The sequence below is a fragment of the Chrysemys picta genome, chromosome 11 (assembly GCF_011386835.1).
Source record: "Chrysemys picta bellii isolate R12L10 chromosome 11, ASM1138683v2, whole genome shotgun sequence".
NCBI classification, from domain to species: domain Eukaryota; kingdom Metazoa; phylum Chordata; order Testudines; family Emydidae; genus Chrysemys; species Chrysemys picta.
The window spans coordinates 51087158-51108844 of record NC_088801.1 but is presented as its reverse complement, the minus strand read 5'-3'; the positions used below and the strand labels follow the sequence as shown (position 1 = coordinate 51108844).

The 21687-nt window shown below is 43.2% G+C and overlaps 2 protein-coding genes across 16 annotated transcripts in view; one reads left to right on the top strand and one right to left on the bottom strand.

Moving 5' to 3' along the window:
• PMS1 (PMS1 homolog 1, mismatch repair system component) overlaps nt 1-21687 on the bottom strand; it is a 98132-nt gene that overhangs the window by 74505 nt on the left and 1940 nt on the right. For 6 of the 15 annotated variants that reach the window (XR_010591336.1, XR_010591338.1, XR_010591339.1 and 3 more), the window contains exons 1-2: nt 9219-9330; nt 4876-5032 (exon numbers count right to left, since the gene is read on the bottom strand). Coding sequence is in view for 10 of the 15 variants with exons in the window: in XM_005308034.4 (XP_005308091.2) it covers nt 4876-5007 (132 nt within the window). In the remaining 5 variants the exon portion in view is untranslated. The other 9 variants (XR_010591337.1, XR_010591340.1, XM_005308035.5 and 6 more) reach the window with 3 other exon arrangements.
• Nucleotides 9189-21472, top strand: ORMDL1 (ORMDL sphingolipid biosynthesis regulator 1). Its single transcript, XM_005308033.4, has 4 exons — nt 9189-9480; nt 13736-13915; nt 16922-17073; nt 19288-21472. The coding sequence occupies exons 2-4, from the start codon at nt 13742-13744 to the stop codon at nt 19421-19423; spliced, it is 462 nt and encodes a 153-aa protein (XP_005308090.1). The 5' UTR covers nt 9189-9480; nt 13736-13741; the 3' UTR covers nt 19424-21472.

Here is a 21687-nt window from a genome sequence, read left to right as displayed (position 1 = left end):
AGAGAGGCCTCGGTGATTTGTCCAAGGTCATTCAGCAAATCAGTAGCAGAGCCGCAAATAAAATCCACATCTCCTAAGTCCCATCTTCAGGCTCTAATCACAAGAACATTTTACTTCATCTTTTATTTTACATTACAGTTTTATTTTAATGATAGTGTTTTCCTTTGTGGGTTTAAGTCAGACTTCCATTATTATTGCAAAATTGTTTCTTTTTTCTCATTTTTAAGATGTTATTCAAAAAGGTGACCTACAGACAGCTCTGAAAACTAAGGCCATGTGTACAATAGTGAGCTTACAATGGCACAACTGTATCGATGCAGTTGCACTACTGTAAGAGAGAGCTCTCTCATCGACATAAGAAAAGCACCTCCACGAGCAGCGGTAGCTATGTCGGCGGAAGAAGCTTCTCCTGTTGACATAGCGCTGTCCACACTGGTGCTTCTGTGGTGTAACTTACGTTGCTCAGGGGGTATTTTTTTCACACCCCTGAGCGACGTAAATTTTACTGACAAAATTGGTAGTGTAGATATGGCCTATGTCTTCTCTTTATTCAGAGGTATAGCACATGCAGTGACAACGTAAACTTTCCAACACTGCCCCACCAATGAACTAACATGCTTCAAACCTGACCTGGGTCAAACATATCAAGAGGGTAGCAGAGATTGAATCCTAGGCTAGCTGCTGAGACAGCGATAGCCAACAAGGAAGCCAACTCTGATGTATACACTTGTCCATTAGGAACTGGACTGATACCATCAACTCATTTTGTGTCAATAAACAGAAATCAGGTGGCAACTTTCAGAAATTCCCTTGGTTGAATTCCAACCAGTGATCTCGCAATGAAATATAGACATAAACCAGATTATCCAAATTGCTCTGGGAATTTATGCAGAACTCCAGTGTGAGCAGATGCCTTTCCCAACCTTCTGTAAAAGAAAATCTGAACACATTGTAGTCAAAAACTAATTCCCCACTCCCTGGGGCTTAGCTTTATTAATCAAGAAACTAACAATAAAATAACAGTCACTCAAGCTTTCTTGCCAGGCTTGGTTACGCTAAAGGTTTTTACGTCAGGAGACTGTTCAATCCACACCCTAGAGGGGTTCTCACAACAAAATTTTTGGTGGCCTCAGAAAGCAGCTAGCAACTCTTGCTGGTGGACGCTCTGACAAATTTTCCTAAAATACTTCATTAACTTTAGGAAAAACAAATAAATATGCACATATACATGTCCAAATTTATGTTGGAGTTTTTTGCAGACTCAATAATAATGTACAGTTGTATGTTGGTGCCCCTGGCCCTGCTGCCTTTCCCTGACCTCCACAGACCCCCCTGACCCCTGCTGTCTTCACCTACTCCCCTAGTCTCCCCATCACCTCCACAGGCCCCACTACTTCCTCCCCCCATTGCCCTCAGCTCACTTCCATGGCCTCACATCCCAGGCTCACCCCACTCCTTGTTTCTTGACCAGTGCTCCCCAACCTTTTTCGTCTGGCGCCACCGCTGACAGTGCCCAGCGGATGAGCATCCGCCGAAATGCCGCCGAGAAGCGGCAACGTCAATAGGCGTCGCCGCCAAAATGCCGATAAGCAGCGTTATCCAGAGGCGTCACTGACGAAATGCCGCCGAAAATCGGTGGCGACGCCTCTGGATGACGCTGCTTGTCGGCGGCATTTTGGCGGATGCTCGTCCGCCGGCCAGTACGCGGGTGCACATAGATGCCCTGGTGGGCGCCATGGCACCCACGGGCACCACATTGGGGACCACTGCTCTTGACCATGGCGCCTAGTAAGACTGGCCCTGCTGAAGCCCCGCGCCCCCGAACTGAAGCCCAGAACCGGAGCCCCATGGCTGGAGCCGGGGGAGAGGGGGCTGAAGTCCATCCTCTGAGTCCCTTGGCTTTGCCCCTTCCCCCATCTCTAGCCAGGAGGCTGTCATGGGTGCAGGAAAACCCCCTGGTGGCCGCATTTGAGAAATGCTGCCCTAGACAATTCCCGCCTCCATTGTATCTGGTTGTACTAACAAGCCATCTATCTCAGTGAGTCTGAAGAACCCACCCACAGCTTTCCCAACAGCACCAACCCCGTTAACAGGGTGGTATATTTCAGGCAAACACCATCAGTGTAGGACATGGAATTTCAGAAAAGTCAGAGCTCATAAAAAAACAAATTTTAGGACATTTCCAAATTTTGGTTAATCAGAGTTAAACTGTATCTGTCACCTGAGCCACCTAGTCCTCCTTACACTGGAATCCTTACTCACACAAAGTAGTCTCCTTGAAACAAGTAAAGATTACTCCTATGAACAAGGTTTGCAGTACTATGCCATTAATTTTCTTCAGAGCGGAGGGTAATGGACTCCTTTTGTACGGATTACTCCTATAAATGAGGAAGTGGGCCTTTAATATTCTTTGGAAGAGGAAAGGATTGAACAGTAATTTTGTAAAAGTTTCATGTTCTCTGCTGCACTCTGGAACCTATGCAGCGTTAGTGTAATTGGGGACATGCATTATGTTTTCAATCTTATTTAAATTATGGCCAATAAAAATAGTATGTCAATATAAAGTATTCTTTTTTCACAAAATCCAAACAAAATAATGAGAATCCATGGTGTTATAATGTGTGGCTGTACAAAGACACTCCAGAGCCTCCACAAAATCTTGATCAGCAAATTTGTTTTGAGTTATTAAAATCCAGATTAATCTAGGGCATCTTCACTGGATTGCTGATTCAAATGCTTCCCGTTGTAAAGAAACTAGGTATTTTGCAGTACAATTTCTTTGGCTTTGGGCTGAGCTGTTTGCATCTATGGTAGCAGAGCAATATCTTGAGGTGACAAAGTTAGTTTTTTTCTGTTTAAGTTTTAGCCCCTATGACTCACTGAGGGTACTGGGGTAATGGATGAATTACAAACCACAACCTGAAATTCAGACCCATGTTGCTTGCCAGTGGCTAGTGAGAAACAGCATGAGAGGGTAGGGACAAAGGAGAGGTGTATTGGGTCAATTGCTGGTGGAGACTACCACTGTCTACAGATTGTTTATTAAGCAAAAGTTATATACAAATTTCCTAAAATCAGATGTCAGCCTGTCCTCCCCTCAAGAAGATGTTGGCAATTTAGCTCAGTATCAAGAAGTTTTGAATCTTCCTCTTTTGCTTAAGATCAGTATTAAGTAGGTTTTGGCAAGAGAACTCGTACAGTATCTAGACATATCATATCTCCTTGAACCTTGTCACACTAATTACAGATGACGGTATGACACAGAAATAGCCCTTGTGGCTTTATTTGATCTCCTTGCAATTGGTAATGATAATAATACCAGTATGGATGTTTGATATCTATCAGCTGCCTTCAACACCATGGATCATGAGCTTACATGCAGAAGTGGCTGGGCTTGTTCTTGAGTGGGTCTATTCTTTCCTAGCTGAGAGATCCAGAGGGCTCTTTCTTATTGTTGCTGTGGGGTTCCTCATTTTACCCCTCTTGTTAGAAGTACACTTGATTTCACTACTAGAGATGGGGTCATATACAATGACCACAGAAAATTCCTATTGACTTTCTGTGGGCCTCCATGAGTTTTGAACACGTCCAGATTCTGATACACTTACTCACAAGTGAAATACTATTGTACTCCATGAGCATTCCCAATGGAGTAAGATACTACTAAACATGAGTAGTCAGGAGGCATGAATGACGACAGTACCGTCGATAAACTGATCGTAAGAAAATATTGTGTCTCCATCTCAATTGATGCAGACAGTGCAAATGAGCACCTTGTTCGGTGTTTGAGGGAGGCTGGAGCACAGATAGGAGATGCTTGAAATCCCATTCAGATAACATGGTGATATTTGTAGTTTAGGGGAAGCAATCCAAGAAGTTGGTGGAAATTATTTGGCTCTCATATCTGCCACTTGGTATTTGAGTTTACAATTTGGGAATAACTCAAATAGCTACTATATTTTTTAGGAAAGGACACTGGGCTTTCTACATGGTGAACAAACCAGTTCTTAGAACACGAATCAGTGATATTTTGTACTTAGCAAAGAAATCGTGTTATTTTTCATTAGCTGAAATATTTCAAGAATAGAAAAATTTACTGCATCAAGAGAAACTGATTTATTTGCCAAGTTTTTTTGTCTGGGAAAGAAAGCATTGTTTTCTTCTAGGTAACATGCTAACTTTTAAAATATCCTGTTAAAAAATATTATAAAAAGGTACTAATACATTGTTCTGACTAGTACCATCTGAAGACTTTGAAAAAATAAAAAGTTAAATGTTCTTGTGACAAAAGCCTGAAAAACAGCCTTTGACATGGCCAGTGACAACATTTTTCATACTTGTTTTTCTACTGCATGCCAAGATTGCAAACTATTAATCAGATGTGAAATGTGACAACTGTGTAAAATTCCATTGACTTCAGTGGGGCTCTAAATGGCCATGGAGATCCACAGGTGGTTTTCTTTGCAAGAACGGGGTATAGGTGTTTGCACATTTGTCCCCATAACTGTGAAAACTAAACTAGTATGGCCAACAATCTCTAAACAAGCAACTGTTCAGTCAGAGTCATTTCTGGTGTTTTTATAAAGACAGATATGTTAAAGCAAGTTTACAATGAGTCATTAGGTCTGCTCATTGGCCCAAATTATGTCCTCAGTTACACCCCTACATGCCCAGTGACTTTAAATGGGATGCACAGATGTAACTCCTGGCAGAATTTTGCCCATTAACTTTAGCATTAAAATATGCACATTTATAAACTATATATATTTTTAAAAGGAGACTTTTACACCCTTACATAACACAGGAGAAATTTCCCCAGTATATTACCATCCAGTTTTCCATCTTAAGTCTAACTTAGTACCAGGGAAGACTTACCAGTTTAATATCAATACTTGTGGCATTGGCATCCAAGGAATTCTCTATCAGCTCCTTCACTACACTGACAACTGATGTGATCACTTGAGAACTTGAAAGGAGACGGACAGTTTCTGCTGGCAACTGCTTCATCCCTGGGCTTTTAGAATCAGGGGAGCTGGATGGAAAGAGATGATAGAACAAGAATTTAAAGACTGTATTACAAACATGATGACATTTCTATTCAATCACTTTTCAATTATCAGTATGACTACATTTAGTTAGGTGAATCATGCAATTAGGGAAACAGTACCAACTATAAAAAGAACAGGAGTACTTGTGGCACCTTAGAGACTAACAAATTTGTTAGTCTCTAAGGTGCCACAAGTATTCCTGTTCTTTTTGCGGATACAGACTAACACGGCTGCTACTCTGAGTACCAACTATATATTCACAAGGAGAGATCTTGTGTAGGGTCAGGCCCTATATCAGAAAACATTAGTTTGACAGTAGAGAACTTCTACGTTAGACAATGCAAGGATTCAGAGTAATACTAAGCAATGGGCAAAACAGTACATAGTCCCATGGTTATCTTTTCAGGTACATTTGTTTTCTGTTCAATACTAATGTGAGCACTTACATGTTCCTTGACTAAATGATTACAGTATATGGTCCTGATCCTGCAATCAGGTCTGTATAGGTGGACCCCTCTTGCCCATGAGGAGCCCAGAACTGGTGCCAAAATCTGAAAGTCACAAACCCCTCTTTTTTCTAACCCTTCTGAGATCAGGCTTTTTAAAATCTACCTAAAATTACTGAGCCAAATTCTGTGCTCAGATATGCCGGTGTAACACATATTGACTTAACTGGAGTTATGTACAATCTAAGAGCAGAATATGGCCCACAGAGGGTTGGGTTTTGGTCTGTTAGAAATGGTCATATTCAGTGATAGTGTGGACTAGGGCAGAAGCATGAGAATAGAAGCCAAGGACTCCAAAACTCTAATCCTGACTCTTCTATAGACTCACCATGTGCCTCAAGCAGGTCATTAATTTCTCTGTCTCTCAATATCCCTTATCAGTAAAATGGGAATAATACTTACCATACCTGCCACAAAGGGGTGCTATTATTACTTATAAAACACTTACATACTGCCATAAAACATACATGGTGGTTTACAAATAAAGATAAAGACATATTCCCTGCACTGAAGTGTTCACAATCTAACATCCTGATCCTGCAAACGCTTATGCATGTATTTACCGTTACACACCTTGAAGCTAATTATACTCACATGTAAAGTAAATGCATAACTGCAGAACTGGGGCAATAAGGTGGATATTAGTTAATGTTTATACAGTTCTTTAAAGATTTAAGTTGTTATATACATGCAAACTATAATATTATAGGCTTTGTCTTTAAAAAGGACAGTGTCAGAGAATTTCAATAAGTATTCCAAATAATTTTTAACTACTGATTTTACAGTGTCCTCTCAGACGCTTGAGCATTTCCTCTGCCAAGTTTATCCTTCATCAGTTGGCAAATATTGATATTTCCCCACTGTGTTTTAAATTGAGATTAGCATGGCTGATTGTGTAAAAACAAAACAAAAAATCCCAACTTCAGCTTGCTGAATGACCGCGAGTATCACCGGCACTAAGTTCTGGGGACAGTATACGTTGACAGAAGCAGCGGTGGAGCTATAGAAGAGATCTCAGCCATAGCTATTCATGCACAACAACCCCACATCTTGCCCCCTTCCTCTGTGAGAGCAGATGACTCTATGCAGAGGATACTCCATAGGATAGTGATAAAACTCACAATCTAACATAGGGTGCACACTGCCTGCACACCATGGAGTCCAGCTCCACATGACCTACCTGAAGCTGACTTCAGAGGAAGAGAGGAGGAAGGAGGGCGGCTACATAGACTGCTCCATAAGGACATGGGAGCAGTTCTGATGCGGCTCTGAGCCCCTAGATCAGGGGCGGGCAAACTTTTTGGCCTGAGGGTTTCCAAAATTGTATGGAGGGCTGGCTAGCAGAGGCTGTGCCTCCCCAAACAGCCAGGTGTGGTCCGGCCCTGCCCCCTATCCGACCCTCCTGCTTCTCGCTCCCTGACAGCCCCCCTGGGACTCCTGCCCCATCCAACCCACCGTTCCCTGTCCCCTGACAGCCCCCGGAACCCCTGCCTTGACTGCCCCATCCAACCACCCCTTCTCCCTGACCATCCCCGGAACCCCTGCCCCTGACTGCCCCCCACCGCCCCATCCAACCCCCCCTTCCTGACTGCCCCCATTCAACCCCGTTCCCCCACCCTCTGACCGCCCTGACCCCTGTCCACACACACCCCTGACTACCACCCGAACTCCCCTGCCTTCTATCCAACCCCCCCTGCTCCCTGCCCCCTTACCGTGCCTGGAGCACCGGTGGCTGGAGGCACTACAGTCGTGCCTCCCAGAGCACCAGGACAGGCAGCCATGCTGCCTGACTGGAGCCAGCCACCCCACCGCACAGCACAGAGCATCAAGTCAGGCTGGGCTCTGCAGTTGCACTACCCCAGGAGCTCACAGCCCCGCTGCCCAGAGCATTGCGCCGGTGGCGGAGCGAGCTGAGGTTGCGGGGGAGGGGGAACAGCAGGGGAGGGACCGGGGGGCGGGCCAGGAGCTCAGGGGCCGGGCAGGAGGGTCCCGCGGGCCGTAGTTTGCCACCTCTGCCCTAGATGGAGGATTTCTTTCCTCCACACCAATGCCCTTATAGAGAAAAAGGCATTTGGACTAGGCTGTGGAAAGAGGACTGGTCTTTATGTATCAGTCACAGAGACCTCCCTTCAAGCTGGGCATCCTTCTGCCTGTTCATTAAGAGTAGTCAGTCTTTAAATAAAAAAGACAAGATAATTTATCTCATAGGACAAGGGCAAAGATCAAAAGGTGGCAGAGCTGGACTCTGGTGGTTAAATCATACACGAGGGATCGGCAATCTTTCAGAAGTGGTGTGCCGAGCCTTCATTTATTCACTCTAATTTAAGGTTTCGTGTGCTAGTAATACATTTTAACGTTTTTAGAAGGTTTCTTTTTATACATCTATAATATGTAACTAAACTACTGTTGTATGTAAAAGTAAATAAGGTTTTTAAAATGTTTAAGAAGCTTCATTTAAAATTAAATTAAAATGCAGAGCCCCCCGGATCAGTGGCCAGGACCCGGGCAGTGTGAGTGCCACTGAAAATCAGCATGCATGCCATAGGTTGCCTGCCCCTGCCATACACACTCAACCAAAGCAGGGCATATGTGGAAACTGGTTGAATCACAATTGTTGTGAGGGTCATAAATTTGAATCTCTGGATTTGGCACGTGAAAATTTCAACCATAATGTTACTTTAACAGTATGTGTATGGGGAAGGGGAAAGGAGTTGTTACCCCCATTAGCTGATAATACAGTGTATATCTACTTCTAAGATAATCACTACAGCCATGAAAACTTCATGCTTTGGAAAAACTGTTGCAAAAACTAACCATACACACAGGCCTCTCTCAAGTCCCTAGCCTGTTCTATTCTATATAGATTATTATACCTCACCCATCACCATAGTGTCTGAGTGCCTTCCAGTAGTGTGTTTTTCAAATATAGATGCTGCTATGTGTTTGTTAGAGAAGGCAGGTCAAAGAAGTGCACCTATTACTTGGAGAAAAAAATCGGTGAAGGTTTGTGATGGTCCTTAGTTCTTGGTCTTAGACTGACCCTGAAAAACCTCTGTTTACTGCATTGTCTACCACCTCCCTCCCCTCCCCCTCTTTTAAACTCTTCCCCTCCCCTCTTTTAAACCCACATTTACCTGCTTCTCTCACAATTTAGTATCATTTCACTTGTACTGTGGTACGTTATTCACATCAAAATGTGGAACTACACAAATGAAGTGACAGCAAATACCAGTGAAGCTAACAATCCAATGTCATTTTAAACTCCCTGCACTAGTAAATGAAACGTGCCCCCCTCAGCCTGTGCTCTCCTCACCACCTCCTGGGCCTTGCTGAGGTATGTGACAGCACCACCCAGTTGTTCACCTCAGGCCTCGATTCCAGAGGAGCTGAGGGAAGACCCACAACTCCCACTACACTCGGCAGAGGCTGAGGCTGCTCGGCGTTTCTGAACATCAGGCTCCTAAAGTCTCGCCCCCGGCCTTTCCGCCGGGGCCAGGCCAAGGCACTTGTCTCTTCCCTTCCCGCTGTTACCTGTGGCCTGGCGGAGGCAAACAGCGACCCCAGACAAAACACTGCTGCACGTGCTGCGCTAGAGCCGCCTTCCGGCCCAAAGAGCAACCCAGTGCCGCCCATCAGCGCCTGCAAGCTAGCGCCGCTCCATTACCTGCCGCTCCCGCCGTGCCCAGCTCCCGCGTCCCGGCTCCGGAGCGCTCTGCAGCGCGGAGCTCGTAAGGCCCCAGGGCGGAGCGGTGGCCCCGCCTCGCTGCTGGCCCCGCCTCCCCCAGCTTGCACCACAGGGCGGCTGGCGTGTACGGCAGCAGCGCCGCGCTCCGCAGCGGGGAACCCGCCGGAGAGCTGGTTGGGAGAGGCGAGCTCGGCAGCGGGGCGATCGGTTCGGCGCCGCGGAGGGGAGGCAAGCCCAGGCGGTAGGTCCCCCTTGCTGTGGATCGGCCGGAGTAGCGGGGAGGAGGGTTGTGCCCAGGGGAAAGGGGGCTGCCGTAGTTGTGCGAGGTGGTTTGTGTACAACCTAGATCCAAAGGGCCCCACAAAGAGAGTTGCACCGCCGGTAACAAAGCAGCAGCAGGCCCCTGCACACACACAACCTCTTGCACTGGGGCTTGGATAGGGGCCTACCCCTGTTTTTCTATAAAGGCTCCTACCTTTCAGTGCATGGGATTTCTGCCCTGCGGCAAAATCTCTGCCCTGCAGCAAATGGATCTAGCTTGCTTGCGGGCTTTGAGGTGTGCCTTTGCCCTGATTGTATGTCAGATTGGCCACGATGGACCAGAAAACGAAACGAAGGTGAAGTTTTCAGATTCACACTGAATGCAGGTAGCTAGAGTCAGGATCTAGAGTGGCTATTGTCTGTGAGTGAAGCTGCTTTGTAGAGAGTGTGTGTAATCTTCCATGCCGCAATCAGCAAAATAGCGACGATGCATGATACGTTGGGGATTTTTGGGGAGGGGGTAAAAGGTTGTACCCGTATCTGCCTCTCAGTTGGGCTATAGAGTAGATGGCCTCTTGTTTTAACAGGGAACTCATTGCTAACATATGATGGAAGGATAGATATCCCTCCTTTCAACGATTGGATCCTGCCTTAAAAACTCTGTATTCACGTAGTCAAGAACTAAAGCATTTTACAGGTCAGGGGACACTCACTGTTTTCTGAAACGTTTTAAAATTCCGTGGGCCAGATTCTAATCTCTGTTACCCTGAAGACTGTATCTGGAGTTAATTCCATTGGCTTCACTGGGTTTGCTCTGGATTCAGGCAGGTGTGACATCAGAATCCGATCTCTCTTTGGTAAATTGTGTGTGACGATGAAGCTAGAAGGGGCAAAAACAATAGCGCAACACTTAACTTGATAAATGGCTTTTCAAACAGATTAACTGTAGCAGTGGCCACTATATGTGAAGCATATGTGAAGAGAACATAAGAACGGCCATACTGGGTCAGACCAAAGGTCCATCTAGCCCAGTATCCTGTCTTCTGACAGTGGCCAATGCCAGGTGCCCTAGAGGGAATGAACAGAACAGGTTATCATCAAGTGATGCATCCCTTGTCACCCATTCCCAGCTTTTGGCAAACAGAGGCTAGGGACACCATCCCTGCCCATCCTCGCTAATAGCCATTGATGGACCTATCCTCCATGAATTTATCTAGTTCTTTTTTGAAGCCTGTTATAGTCTTGGCCTTCACAACATCCTCTGGCAAGGAGTTCCACAGGTTGACTGTGTGTTGTGTGAAAAAAATATGTCCTTTCGTTTGTTTTAAGCCTGCTGCCTATTAATTTCATTTGGTGACCTCTAGTTCTTGTGTTATGAGAAGGAGTAAATAACACTTCCTTATTTACTTTCTCCACACCAGTCATGATTTTATAGACCTCTATCATATCCCCCCTTAGTTGTCTCTTTTCCAAGCTGAAAAGTCCAGTTTTATTTCTCTCTCCTCATATGGCAGCCGTTCCACACCCTAATAATTTTTGTTGCCCTTTTCTGAACCTTTTCCAAGTCCCATATATCTTTTTTGAGATGGGGTGACCATCTGCACGCAGTATTCAAGATGTGGGCATACCATGGATTTATATAGAGGCAATATGATATTTTCTGTCTTATTATCTATCCCTTTCTTAAGGAGGGTGGGAATTGTTTTGCTTTTAAACATTCTGTAACTGGTTTTTCATTAATCAGATCTTAATGTGAAGTTTCTGTTTTACAGTTGTGCTGTACTGTTCTCTAAGGCTCTAGCTAGCTTGGAAAAGCCCTTACTGCAGCATGGTACCAAACAGGGTTTAAAAAAAAAAAAAAAAAGTCAGTAGCACTAAATCACTTCTGCCCCATTTATCCCTGCCCAGCCTCAGCACCCAACATGGGAGAAGCAGCATCAGCTTGTGGATTAGAAACACAATTTACCTTAAATATACTCTGAAAATAGAACTAACAATTGGAGTTTGACTAGGAGGTCTCTTGGTCAGGGGCCATCTGTAAAAGAAAAGGAACTATAGTCCTACTTGTCAGACTGAGGGGATGGCACCTAGACTCCCTGAAATCAGAGGACCAACTAATTCCTTTTTCATTCTGAGACAGTAAACTGCATGGAATTCAAGTTTACTGTATGTGTCTTTCATCTGACATCTTAGAACTGAGCTCTCACCAGCTTGCATTGACAATGAAAAACATATGAGGCTTTTCATAAGAGTACGGATTGCACTATTCTCACTGCCTAATATATCCTCTTTCCCCTCAGTTCCCCAACGATGGTCACCTCTCATATGCGCATCTCATACACCTTTTTCTGAAATGTGCTGAATGCCATTTGGCTGCTGCCTTCCACTCTAGAGGTGGCTGCCTTTCTGTGGTGCGGCATGTAGAACTTTAAAGTGCATTGAGATGAAAAGTTATATAATTTTATATCAATTAATAGTTCATCCATTGTGTTTCATTCCTCTTAAAAAGTTTCAATGTGCCAAAATATGGCTTGTATTCTGGCCAGAACCAGGAGGTATACCAGAATGTGGTATACCAGAACTCATCTTTGTGGGTGAGAGAGAGAGTCTCTTATCAAGCCGATGAAATAAGAAGACATTGCAGAGGCAAAGACCTGGGTGATTTCTACAATTTATATACAGTACTAGAACAATCTAGATTCTCCTTTTAAACTGTGTTGTTGATGGTGGGGACCACTACCACATTTGTAGGCAGAGAGTGTTTCTGATTTGAGCGTTATAATTCATCATTTGCATGTGCAGATTTGGAAATAGGTTTGTGTAAGAACTCACTGCAAACAGCATCATCCCAGATGAATCTGTGGTTTGCAAGATCTATCTATCTATCTAATCTTGCTAGGCTGATAACTTTGGTTGGCTTGTTTTAGGCGGAAAGAAATATATTTTTCTAGGAAATTAATAGAAGTAGTTCTAGCCTTACAGGCCATGACAGCATGAACCGGGAAGCATTTTTTTTAACAAGTGGTGGCTAAAAATGGAAGAAGTCATTTTAGTACCCAGGACCAATGGTGTTAGGCAGAGGAGGGCAGGGACTTCTCCAGTAAATACTATCTGCTCCACCTCAGGTGCCTCACAGGCAAATAATTAAAACTTAAATATTAAAATGATTGTGAAGGACTTTTCACTTAGAGATCTCAAATCACTTTGCAAACATTAAGCCAAACAAAACCCTGTCAGTTAGGAAAACTGAGGTACAGAATGCTTGAGTTACTGTAGTATCTGAATCATGAAGTCATGGTTGGGTGTTTTTTGTTTTGTTTTTTTAAGTAACAAATTGCAAATCCCGGTGGTAATTGAACCTGGTGATAGCTACAAACGTGGCTGAGAGGTCTTTTTGTTTAGACTATTTCCATCACTTCACACTGATTCAACTGGCATTGTAGTCTTCAGAGTGATGTTTGGGGGTGTGGTGTGGATGATTGTGTTGAATTTGTGTGTGGGTTATGTTGCACTGGGAGAGTTGTATAGATTTGTGCGGGTGGAGAATGAGGGGTTTGTGCTGCATGTGTCGGGTGATTGTGTTGGTGCTGGAAGATATGTGTTGATTTGTGTGGGTGGCAGTTGGACGCACAGGTGTTGCAGTTGGTACAAATATTCCACTATGCGTGCAGTCTCCCTCATACAACCTAATGAAATTGTCACATGCACATTTTCTGTACAGTAAGGGTGGTGACCGGTTGAATTACCTATGATGTAACAATGGTCTCTAGGCACTTGGCATAACATACATACAAGTCATACTGTAGCTGTACACCACATAGGTGTAATTCGTAAAGTTAAAATGGGTGAGAACTTAAGAATTGGACAGTAACAGACCATGAATCCCAGCGATGACTCAACCTGGGAATATTATGAACTTCAACCACGGTTGTAACTGTTTCTATCACTACATACTGACACTTTGGACATTCTAGGCTTCAGAATGGCAATCCTCAAATATTGTTGTATAGATATTCAAGATCAAACTATGAGTCAATGTCAGAAGACAGAACTCTTGACTTCAAAGTCCTGTGTTCTACCCCAATACACATGCTCTTCCTAGCAATGTTACCCCATTATAGATTATTTATAAGAATAGTCTCTCTCCTGGTCTTAAAATTAGGTGTGGGATATACTGAATATCTCTAATATATGAATCCTGTGATATCAGTCTTCATACAATTTTATTTTTATAGAACAAAATGAACGTAGGAGTTGCCCATAGTGAGGTAAATCCAAACACCAGGGTGATGAACAGTCGTGGAATGTGGCTGACATATGCACTTGGAGTTGGTATGCTTCATATTGTTTTGCTCAGCATTCCCTTCTTCAGTGTTCCTGTTGCATGGACCTTAACAAATGTGATTCACAATCTGGTGAGTACAGAACTCTGTCTTGTAACATACATTAAGAAATTAACTGGCATTTATGTACGTACGTACACCTCTACCCTGATATAACGTGACCCGATATAACACGAATTCGGATATAATGCGGTAAAGCAGTGCTCGGGGGGAGGGGGCGGGGCTGCGCACTCCGGTGGATCAAAGCAAGTTCGATATAATGCGGTTTCACCTATAATGCGGTAAGATTTCTTGGCTCCCGAGGACAGCGTTATATTGAGGTAGAGATGTATATATGTTTGTGTGATGTAGAAGAGGAGATAGATACAATCGACTCTAAGTTGTGTAGACAATGAAATCCTAAGTGGCCAAACAAACTGTCTTATCTTCTGCAGTGAGCTTACTCACAATCCAGAGTGTTAGGCATTTACAGTGGAAGGAACAATAGGTTACTGTTTGTAAAAAGGGCAAAAAAACAGAGAAGGTAAATGATGGGATTATTGATTTTAGTGGTCAACCAAAAGCCTTTGAATCGGGGAAACAGTTTAAAATGTTTTTAAAAGCGTTTAGAAAACTAAACCAGAATGTTACAGAGCAAGCCAATTGGCATTTATGATAATAGCTATGCACTCTGTTCTATTTGTAAGTAGATAAGCCTTAAATATTAGTGAGAGTAGCACACATTGAGGAGAACATATTGTGTGTGTAACCCCCTGGTATTAGCTATTAATCTAGTTGAAGAACTCTGAGGCAACGGAAAAAAAAATACAGCATTTTACACAATACTAGGATGGAAACATCTGCTGGGCTTTATGCTTCTTGTTTACACTTTGGAAGAAGGGATTATATTAGCTCTGAATAATTTAAAAAGAAACCCCTATCTTAACACACGGCCTGATCCAACCCTCACTGAAGGCAATAGAAAGATAACTGACTTCAGTGGACTTTCGTTCAGGATTATAATTAAAATATTTGACCCAGATCCTGAAAACACGTAAGCAGTTATTCAGTGGTACTACTGATTTGTATAAAATTACTCATGTGCATAAGTGTGTGCCCACGCAGAGCCTTGAAAAATAATTCTCGTAGAGTCATAGAATTTAAAACTGGAAGATGATCTAGTGGTCCCGAGTCTGACCTCCTATATATCACAGACCACCAACACCATCCAGAATCTGTGCACTAAACCCAACAACCAAAATTAGACTGAAGTATGACAGCCCAGAGGAGACTAGACTATTATGTGCCACAGGCAGAGAGGTGGAAGAACCGAGGTGCACCAGTGCTCAAGGCCCCCACAATAGTAGGGAAATTATTAAGTGAGATATACCCAGACAATCTGGGCAACTAACTCACACCCACATGCTACAGGGAAGGCAAAAAAACCCAAAGTCACTGCCAATCTGACCTGAAAAAAATGCCTTTTCTTTTTGCTCAAACTAGCAAAACTTTTCTGTTTTAGGATGCCATAATTTTGCAGTGCTCATTTAAAATTTGTAGATGTGAGTATAAATGTTATGTCAAGGTTAGAGAACCAGGGGCCACAGTCCATCAGCTTGTGCCATAATTGAGATTAATTTATCTAGTATCCTGAGACCAGCAACAACCCAGTATCAACAATAAGGGCATGTCTACATATACAGTGCTCCTCTCGGCATAATAAAACCACCTTAGTGAGCAATGGTAGCTGTGTCAGCAGGAGTCAGTGTAACTTACGTCGCTCAGGGGGGTGATTTATTCACACCCTTGAAGGACATAAGTTATGCCAACATAAGCTGTAACGTAGACATAGCCTAAGACTTTTCCCTAGATAGTGGCAGATCATGTAAAGATTGCTATCTTAAGAAAGGGTGCTGTCCTAAAAATGCAGTGTGAGCATAGTTCTATTCAAGGGCTCATTTTACTAACTTGACCAGGATTGGCAACCTTTGGTACGTGGCCCGCCAGGGTAAGCCCCGTGGTGGGCCGGGCCAGTTTATTTATCTGCCGCATCTGCTCCCACTGGCCATGGTTTGCCGTTCCAGGCCAATGGGGGCTGTGGGAAGAGGCGTGGGCCGAGGGATGTGCTGGCCGCCGCTTCCTACAGCCCCCATTGGCCTGGAATGGCGAACCACAGCCAGTGGGAGCCGCGATTGGCCGAACCTGCGGACGCAGCAGGTAAACAAGCCGTTCCAGCCGGGCAGGGGGCTTACCCTGGCGGGCCGCGTGCCAAAGGTTGCGGATCCCTAGAGTAGGGTAAAAGTTACCAACGGGGCTTCATCACATTCTCTTCTTCACTACTGACTTTAATATTGTGTTTTATGACTACTGATTAGTAGCCCTGAACTTGTTAGAGCTCTTATTTATAGTCTGTTCCATCATATAATCTTTGCTGTGTAATCTAGTGCGGTGCTTCTCAAAGCCGGTCCACCACTTGTGCAGGGAAAGCCCCTGGCGGTCCGGGCTGGTTTGTTTACCTGCCGCATCAGCAGGTTTGGCCGATCTCGGCTCCCACTGGCCACGGTTCACCTCTCCAAGCCAATGGGGGATGCAGGAAGGGCAGCAAGCACATCCCTCGGCCCGTGCCGCTTCCCGCAGCCCCCATTGGCCTGGAGCGGCGAACCGCGCCCAGTGGGAGCCGCGATCGGCCGAACCTGCCGACACGGCAGGTAAAGAAAACTGGCCTGGACTGCCAGGGGCTTTCCCTGCACAAGCGGCGGCCCGACTTTGAGATGCACTGATCTAGTGGGCATGAGACTGGGAACCAGGAATCTTTGGTTCTAATCCTGGCTTTGCAACTGACCTACCGACCTTGAGCAAGTCACTTCAGTTCTTTGTGTATCTTTCTCCTTCAGCCCTCATGTCTCCTTCTCTCTGTTTCTATGCTTTGTCTGTCCAGGTTGCAAGCTCTTCATGGCACGAACTCTCTTACTATGTGCCTATACCTGTGCCTAGCACAATATAGCTCTGATCTCTGATGGGGCCCTGAAGAGGCTACAGTAATGCAAAACATTAATAATAATAATAAATGCCACTTTTTACAAAAATTTCTTTCCCCAGGGAATGTATGTATTCTTACATGCAGTAAAAGGAACTCCTTTTGAAACACCTGACCAAGGGAAAGCCAGGCTGCTAACACACTGGGAGCAACTGGACTATGGAGTACAATTTACATCCTCACGAAAATTCTTCACAATCTCTCCAATAATTCTGTGAGTTCTGAACTGTTAGAATGATTCTATCTTGTGTTTGTGTGTACTTGAATTTTAATAGAATATATATATATTTGGAATAAAAACCTTCAATTAATCAATTAGTGAGAGTTTACATCTGTTAAATCTTTTTCCTAATTTATTTTTGTTTCTATTTGATAGATTTAGAGAGCATGTGTTTGGAGATTAAATTAGTTTACAGTCATTCTTTTCCATGCAGTTTTGAACCCCATTATTGAAATAGAGGCCCAATTTAGCAAATTTTAAAAAGCAAAAGGGTCTGTAGAATTGGGCTCTTTATGAAGCTTAACAGTACATTTTCCTTATAAAGTACCATGTGCATGCTGAAAACCGTAACTCAAGTCTTAGCATTTGTGATTTTATCTTTTGTAAGCATCAAAAGTGCCTATCTCACATTTTCTATGAACTTTGCCATACTTCTTCATGAGTCAGATCCATAGCACTTCATGTCAGTTTTGCATTCTGCTAGTAGGACTGTTTCTATTTACACAAGTTATGTAATAGTGTAAATACAATTGATTAGCAACTTCAGACACCCCAACCAGTGTTGACGGAATTGTAACGGCAACAAATATGCAAATAGAAGGAAAGTCAATTAAGTACTAAGGGACCAATCCTACAAAGTGCTAAGCTGCACTTGCAGGATCGTGTCCTACTCCGCATTTGAAAAACTAATCAGACACCTAGTAGCCCAAGGACTGAATCTACTAGTAAGCAGCCAGATTTAGTGATATGTAGCCACCAGCAAGGTCCAAGGACAGTGAGCTGATGAGAGACCTATCCTTGTGTCCAGCTGCTGAGAAGCAAGGAGCATGCCAGGATTCCCAGCTGCCCAGGGCCTCCAGAGGCTTATATGGAAGATGGCTAGTTGTTTTTGATAGAAGGAAGCCTCAAGTTTTGTTTTTCTGGCTCTTGGGGAAAAGGTCTTTCTTGCTGTTCTCCACCTCAGAGCCTCCTGGGGGATAGGATGCACACTGCCCTTTTCCTCCCTAGCCTTCTAGGGGAACGAGGTCTGTGCCAATCTGCCCCATCCCAGAGACTCATTTTTTCTGCCCCTCCTCCCAACCTCAGATTAGTTCAATACCTGCCTCTTGTTGTTCATAGACTTTCTAAGCATCAGCTGAATGAAACTGACCTGATTCTATCCTCAGGATGCTAAATTGCAGCAATTAAACATCTCAGAGTCTTGCTATAGTTGTCCTCTTCTACAGCTTGTAAAAGGTGTTAGCAGCAGCAGCACTGAGCTGCCTGCAGACTTGGAAGGAGAACTCTAAATTGGTTCATATTTAGAAGGCTATTTCAAAATCATCTGGGCAAGAAACCTCTTAAATTTTTAACACTACTACAAAGAAACAGATGTCATCATCTTCTCCATTTTTTTCAGGGAAAGCCTACCACTTGCAAGACATGGCAAGAATGCGAGAGCATTTTTCAAGCCTGGCTTGCACAATATTTAAAAACATTCCATTACACCATTTTAGGCAAAGAATAACCCCCCCCCCCACACACACACACACACCCCCAAAAAATTCACAATATCACTTTGTTTTGTGGCTCTTTTTAACAAAGACGTATACTGTAACAGCAGAAAAAGGGGTGAGAATACAGGTTCAATAAAAGTGTGAGATAGCTGGCAAAAAACTGGAATCTATGGCATGCTCTCTAACTTTTCCAGTTGAACTGGTTGTCAACTAGCTAAATTACAATAGCAAACTTGCAATGGAAACATCAAAAGGGTTGCAGGCTTTTTTTAATACTTTGCTGACTGATCACAGCTATACTCAACCTCTTTGCTTTAGAGGACTTCAAATGCCTTGTCACTGAGTTTAATTAATATTTATGAGAAATTGATTTAGGTTAAAATATAAAACTAATAACACCTTGTGCCTGAGTTCTCAGCTGGCCTTGTAACTTTTGAGTTTAAGGACCTCAGGTTGAAAGGGTGGGGGAGGGAAAATCTAGCTTTTGCTTTTCAAAACCCTGACCCTAAGGGTTGTGGGAGAAAGATACTGGGGCCATAATTTGCTGAAAGTATAAAAGCATCTTAAAGCAGGAGAAATGTTTCTGATCTGTCCTTACCCCACTCCCCGAATCCTTTCTTAGTCTCCTGATGACTTTACAATTTTTAAAAATTCTCTTCATTTAACAAAAAACAAGATTTGTCAGCTCTCTTTACTCCCTTTGTTTCTGCAGGTATTTCCTGGCAAGCTTCTATACCAAGTATGATCCAGCACACTTCATCCTAAACACAGCTTCTCTCTTGAGTGTGCTTATCCCCAAGTTGCCACAGCTTCATGGTGTGAGAATCTTTGGCATCAACAAATACTAATCGGGAGATGTGAAACTGAAGCGTTCAGACCAAAACCTGCCGTGGCTACTGCTTTTTCTCCGGTGAAGGAAAGGGTAGTCTGCTGTGCCATTTGTCTAGTAACATACAATGAGATACTTTCACACCTGAGATCTAGTTGCTACTACTTTGGATGCTGTTTGGAAGACAAGTAGACTTTTACAGGAAGATGCTTCTAAGTATTTAATGTGAATGGTAAATCTTTCAGAGAGAGGTTTTCCGTGAGGAACTGGGCAGGCCCAGCTCTAAAACTTATGCCCAGCCGACACAAGTGACTTGCAAAGAAGGTGTGAATAACTTAGTTGAAATGTAGGGGCAATTTTCACAAATCATCCAGATAGCCATAGTAAAAGCAAAGCAAGTTAATATGTAAACCCAGAATCCTCTGTTGAAGAACTGGCGAGGCCTCATGCTTAGATTATGTAAAAGTAGCCAGTTACTGCTTTTGGATTATAAATGGTTCACTTTTGCCAGTTTAAGGGTTGTCTGTCTACCTCTAGGTGTTGCCAACATAGTTGTGTTTTTTTTAACCTGGCAGCTGCTGTGATCTAATGGAGTACTTTTATGTCTATCTGTTCCTGAGACCTTAGTTACAAAGACATCTCCAGTCTTATATGTGAACTCAGGGGATTTCTGCATCAGCTTGCTAGCCCACTTTTCATATACTAATGAAATGTGTCAACATTGTTTTATTTGTTTTTACTTTCCAAACAGGGCTGCTAATCTGTTTTGAGAAACTAAAGCACAAAATTTCTAAAAACAGAAAACTTCTTATGGTGTAGATTTGGGCAGTCTTCTTTATTTGACTGGTAGGCCATGTTTTAGTGGTTAAGAGGTCTATAATGGCCTTTTTTTTAGAGGAGAGGCAGTCCAGTTTTGCAGGTTGCTGGAATATCCAGCAGAAACCACCTTCTCTAGCTAGTTAAATCACAAAATAAAAGCCCAAACTCTGGTAGTGGGTAAACAGCCAAGCTATAGATCTTACTTCTATGGTCCAGCAGAAGAAAATGTAGGTGTTTGCCTTTCCTGGAACACCTTGACAAGAAGTTCAAGAAACATGCAGGAATCTAAATTTCAAGGGTGACTCCACTACTGTATAGTACTGTACTATCCTTGTGGATAATCAGCTCTGTGATTAGAGTGATGGATCTATATGCTGAGGCCTCAGCATTTAGTTTTGTGTCTTGAAAAAGAGAGGTCCTGTAAGATATGCACAGTAACTGCCAAGTGAAAGCAGCTTAGCACATTTTGAACTGGCTTGGATTTTTGGGGGGCAGGAACTTCCTTGGGTTATCATAAGAACTGTGTCCTTTAAGAGCATGGCCCTAGTTTAAGCCTTGGCTACAGGGATTGCACAGGATGCGTTCATGCAGCAAAACCAACACCTATATAAAGACTTGCCTTGCAAAATTCAATCAAGCATTTAGCCACTGGTGGGCGTATTTGTCTCCCTTATTAGGAGAATTTTTCTGGCTACTTTGGCTGATGAAAGATTGGCTGTAGTTTGTCAGCAATGAGCTATGAAACTTCGTAGCAACTGAATGGCTCATATGAACTGATGAATCTTCAAGTTAAACTAATAATTATGAACATAAAGTGATAACTGGCTACTTTACAAAAATCAAGTTTGCATCATAGGGCTATCCTAGCTCTCTGAAAGTGTCTTGTTTTTGAAAATAATGTTTTATATATAGGATAAATGATAATGATTTTGAGACTGGGAATCATATCAGCATTGTACTTTGTACTTTTGTTCACTTTAGCAAAAAATTTACAACTGGTGATGTGCTTTTGTAAATAGATGGTTGATAGTAACGTAGGATTAGTGTTTGAAACACTATGTAAAACTTGCCTAGAATTGAATAGGAAAACCTTTTCAATAATTGTGCAACACATCACTGTAGTAGACTTTTTCCTTTTCTCCTCAGATACTTTTTTCCCCAATGGCTTACGTGGCTTACAGAATTTAAAATAATTTGCCCTATGATGGTTTTATTTCTTTGTAGTATAAAACAAGTTGTTCAAAATACACATCTGGCTTTATCTCCTCTGTAAGAACAAAACACCATGTTACATGGTACATTTTACTCCAGCCAGCTATTCAGTTAATGAGGAAACATTAACACACACACTGTACCTCTCCCCATGTAATTTCTACAGATAGCAGTTGAGGGTCTTGTCTCTTTACATCACATACATTGTAGGGTACAACTGAATGATCATATAAGCACATGAAGAAAATAAAA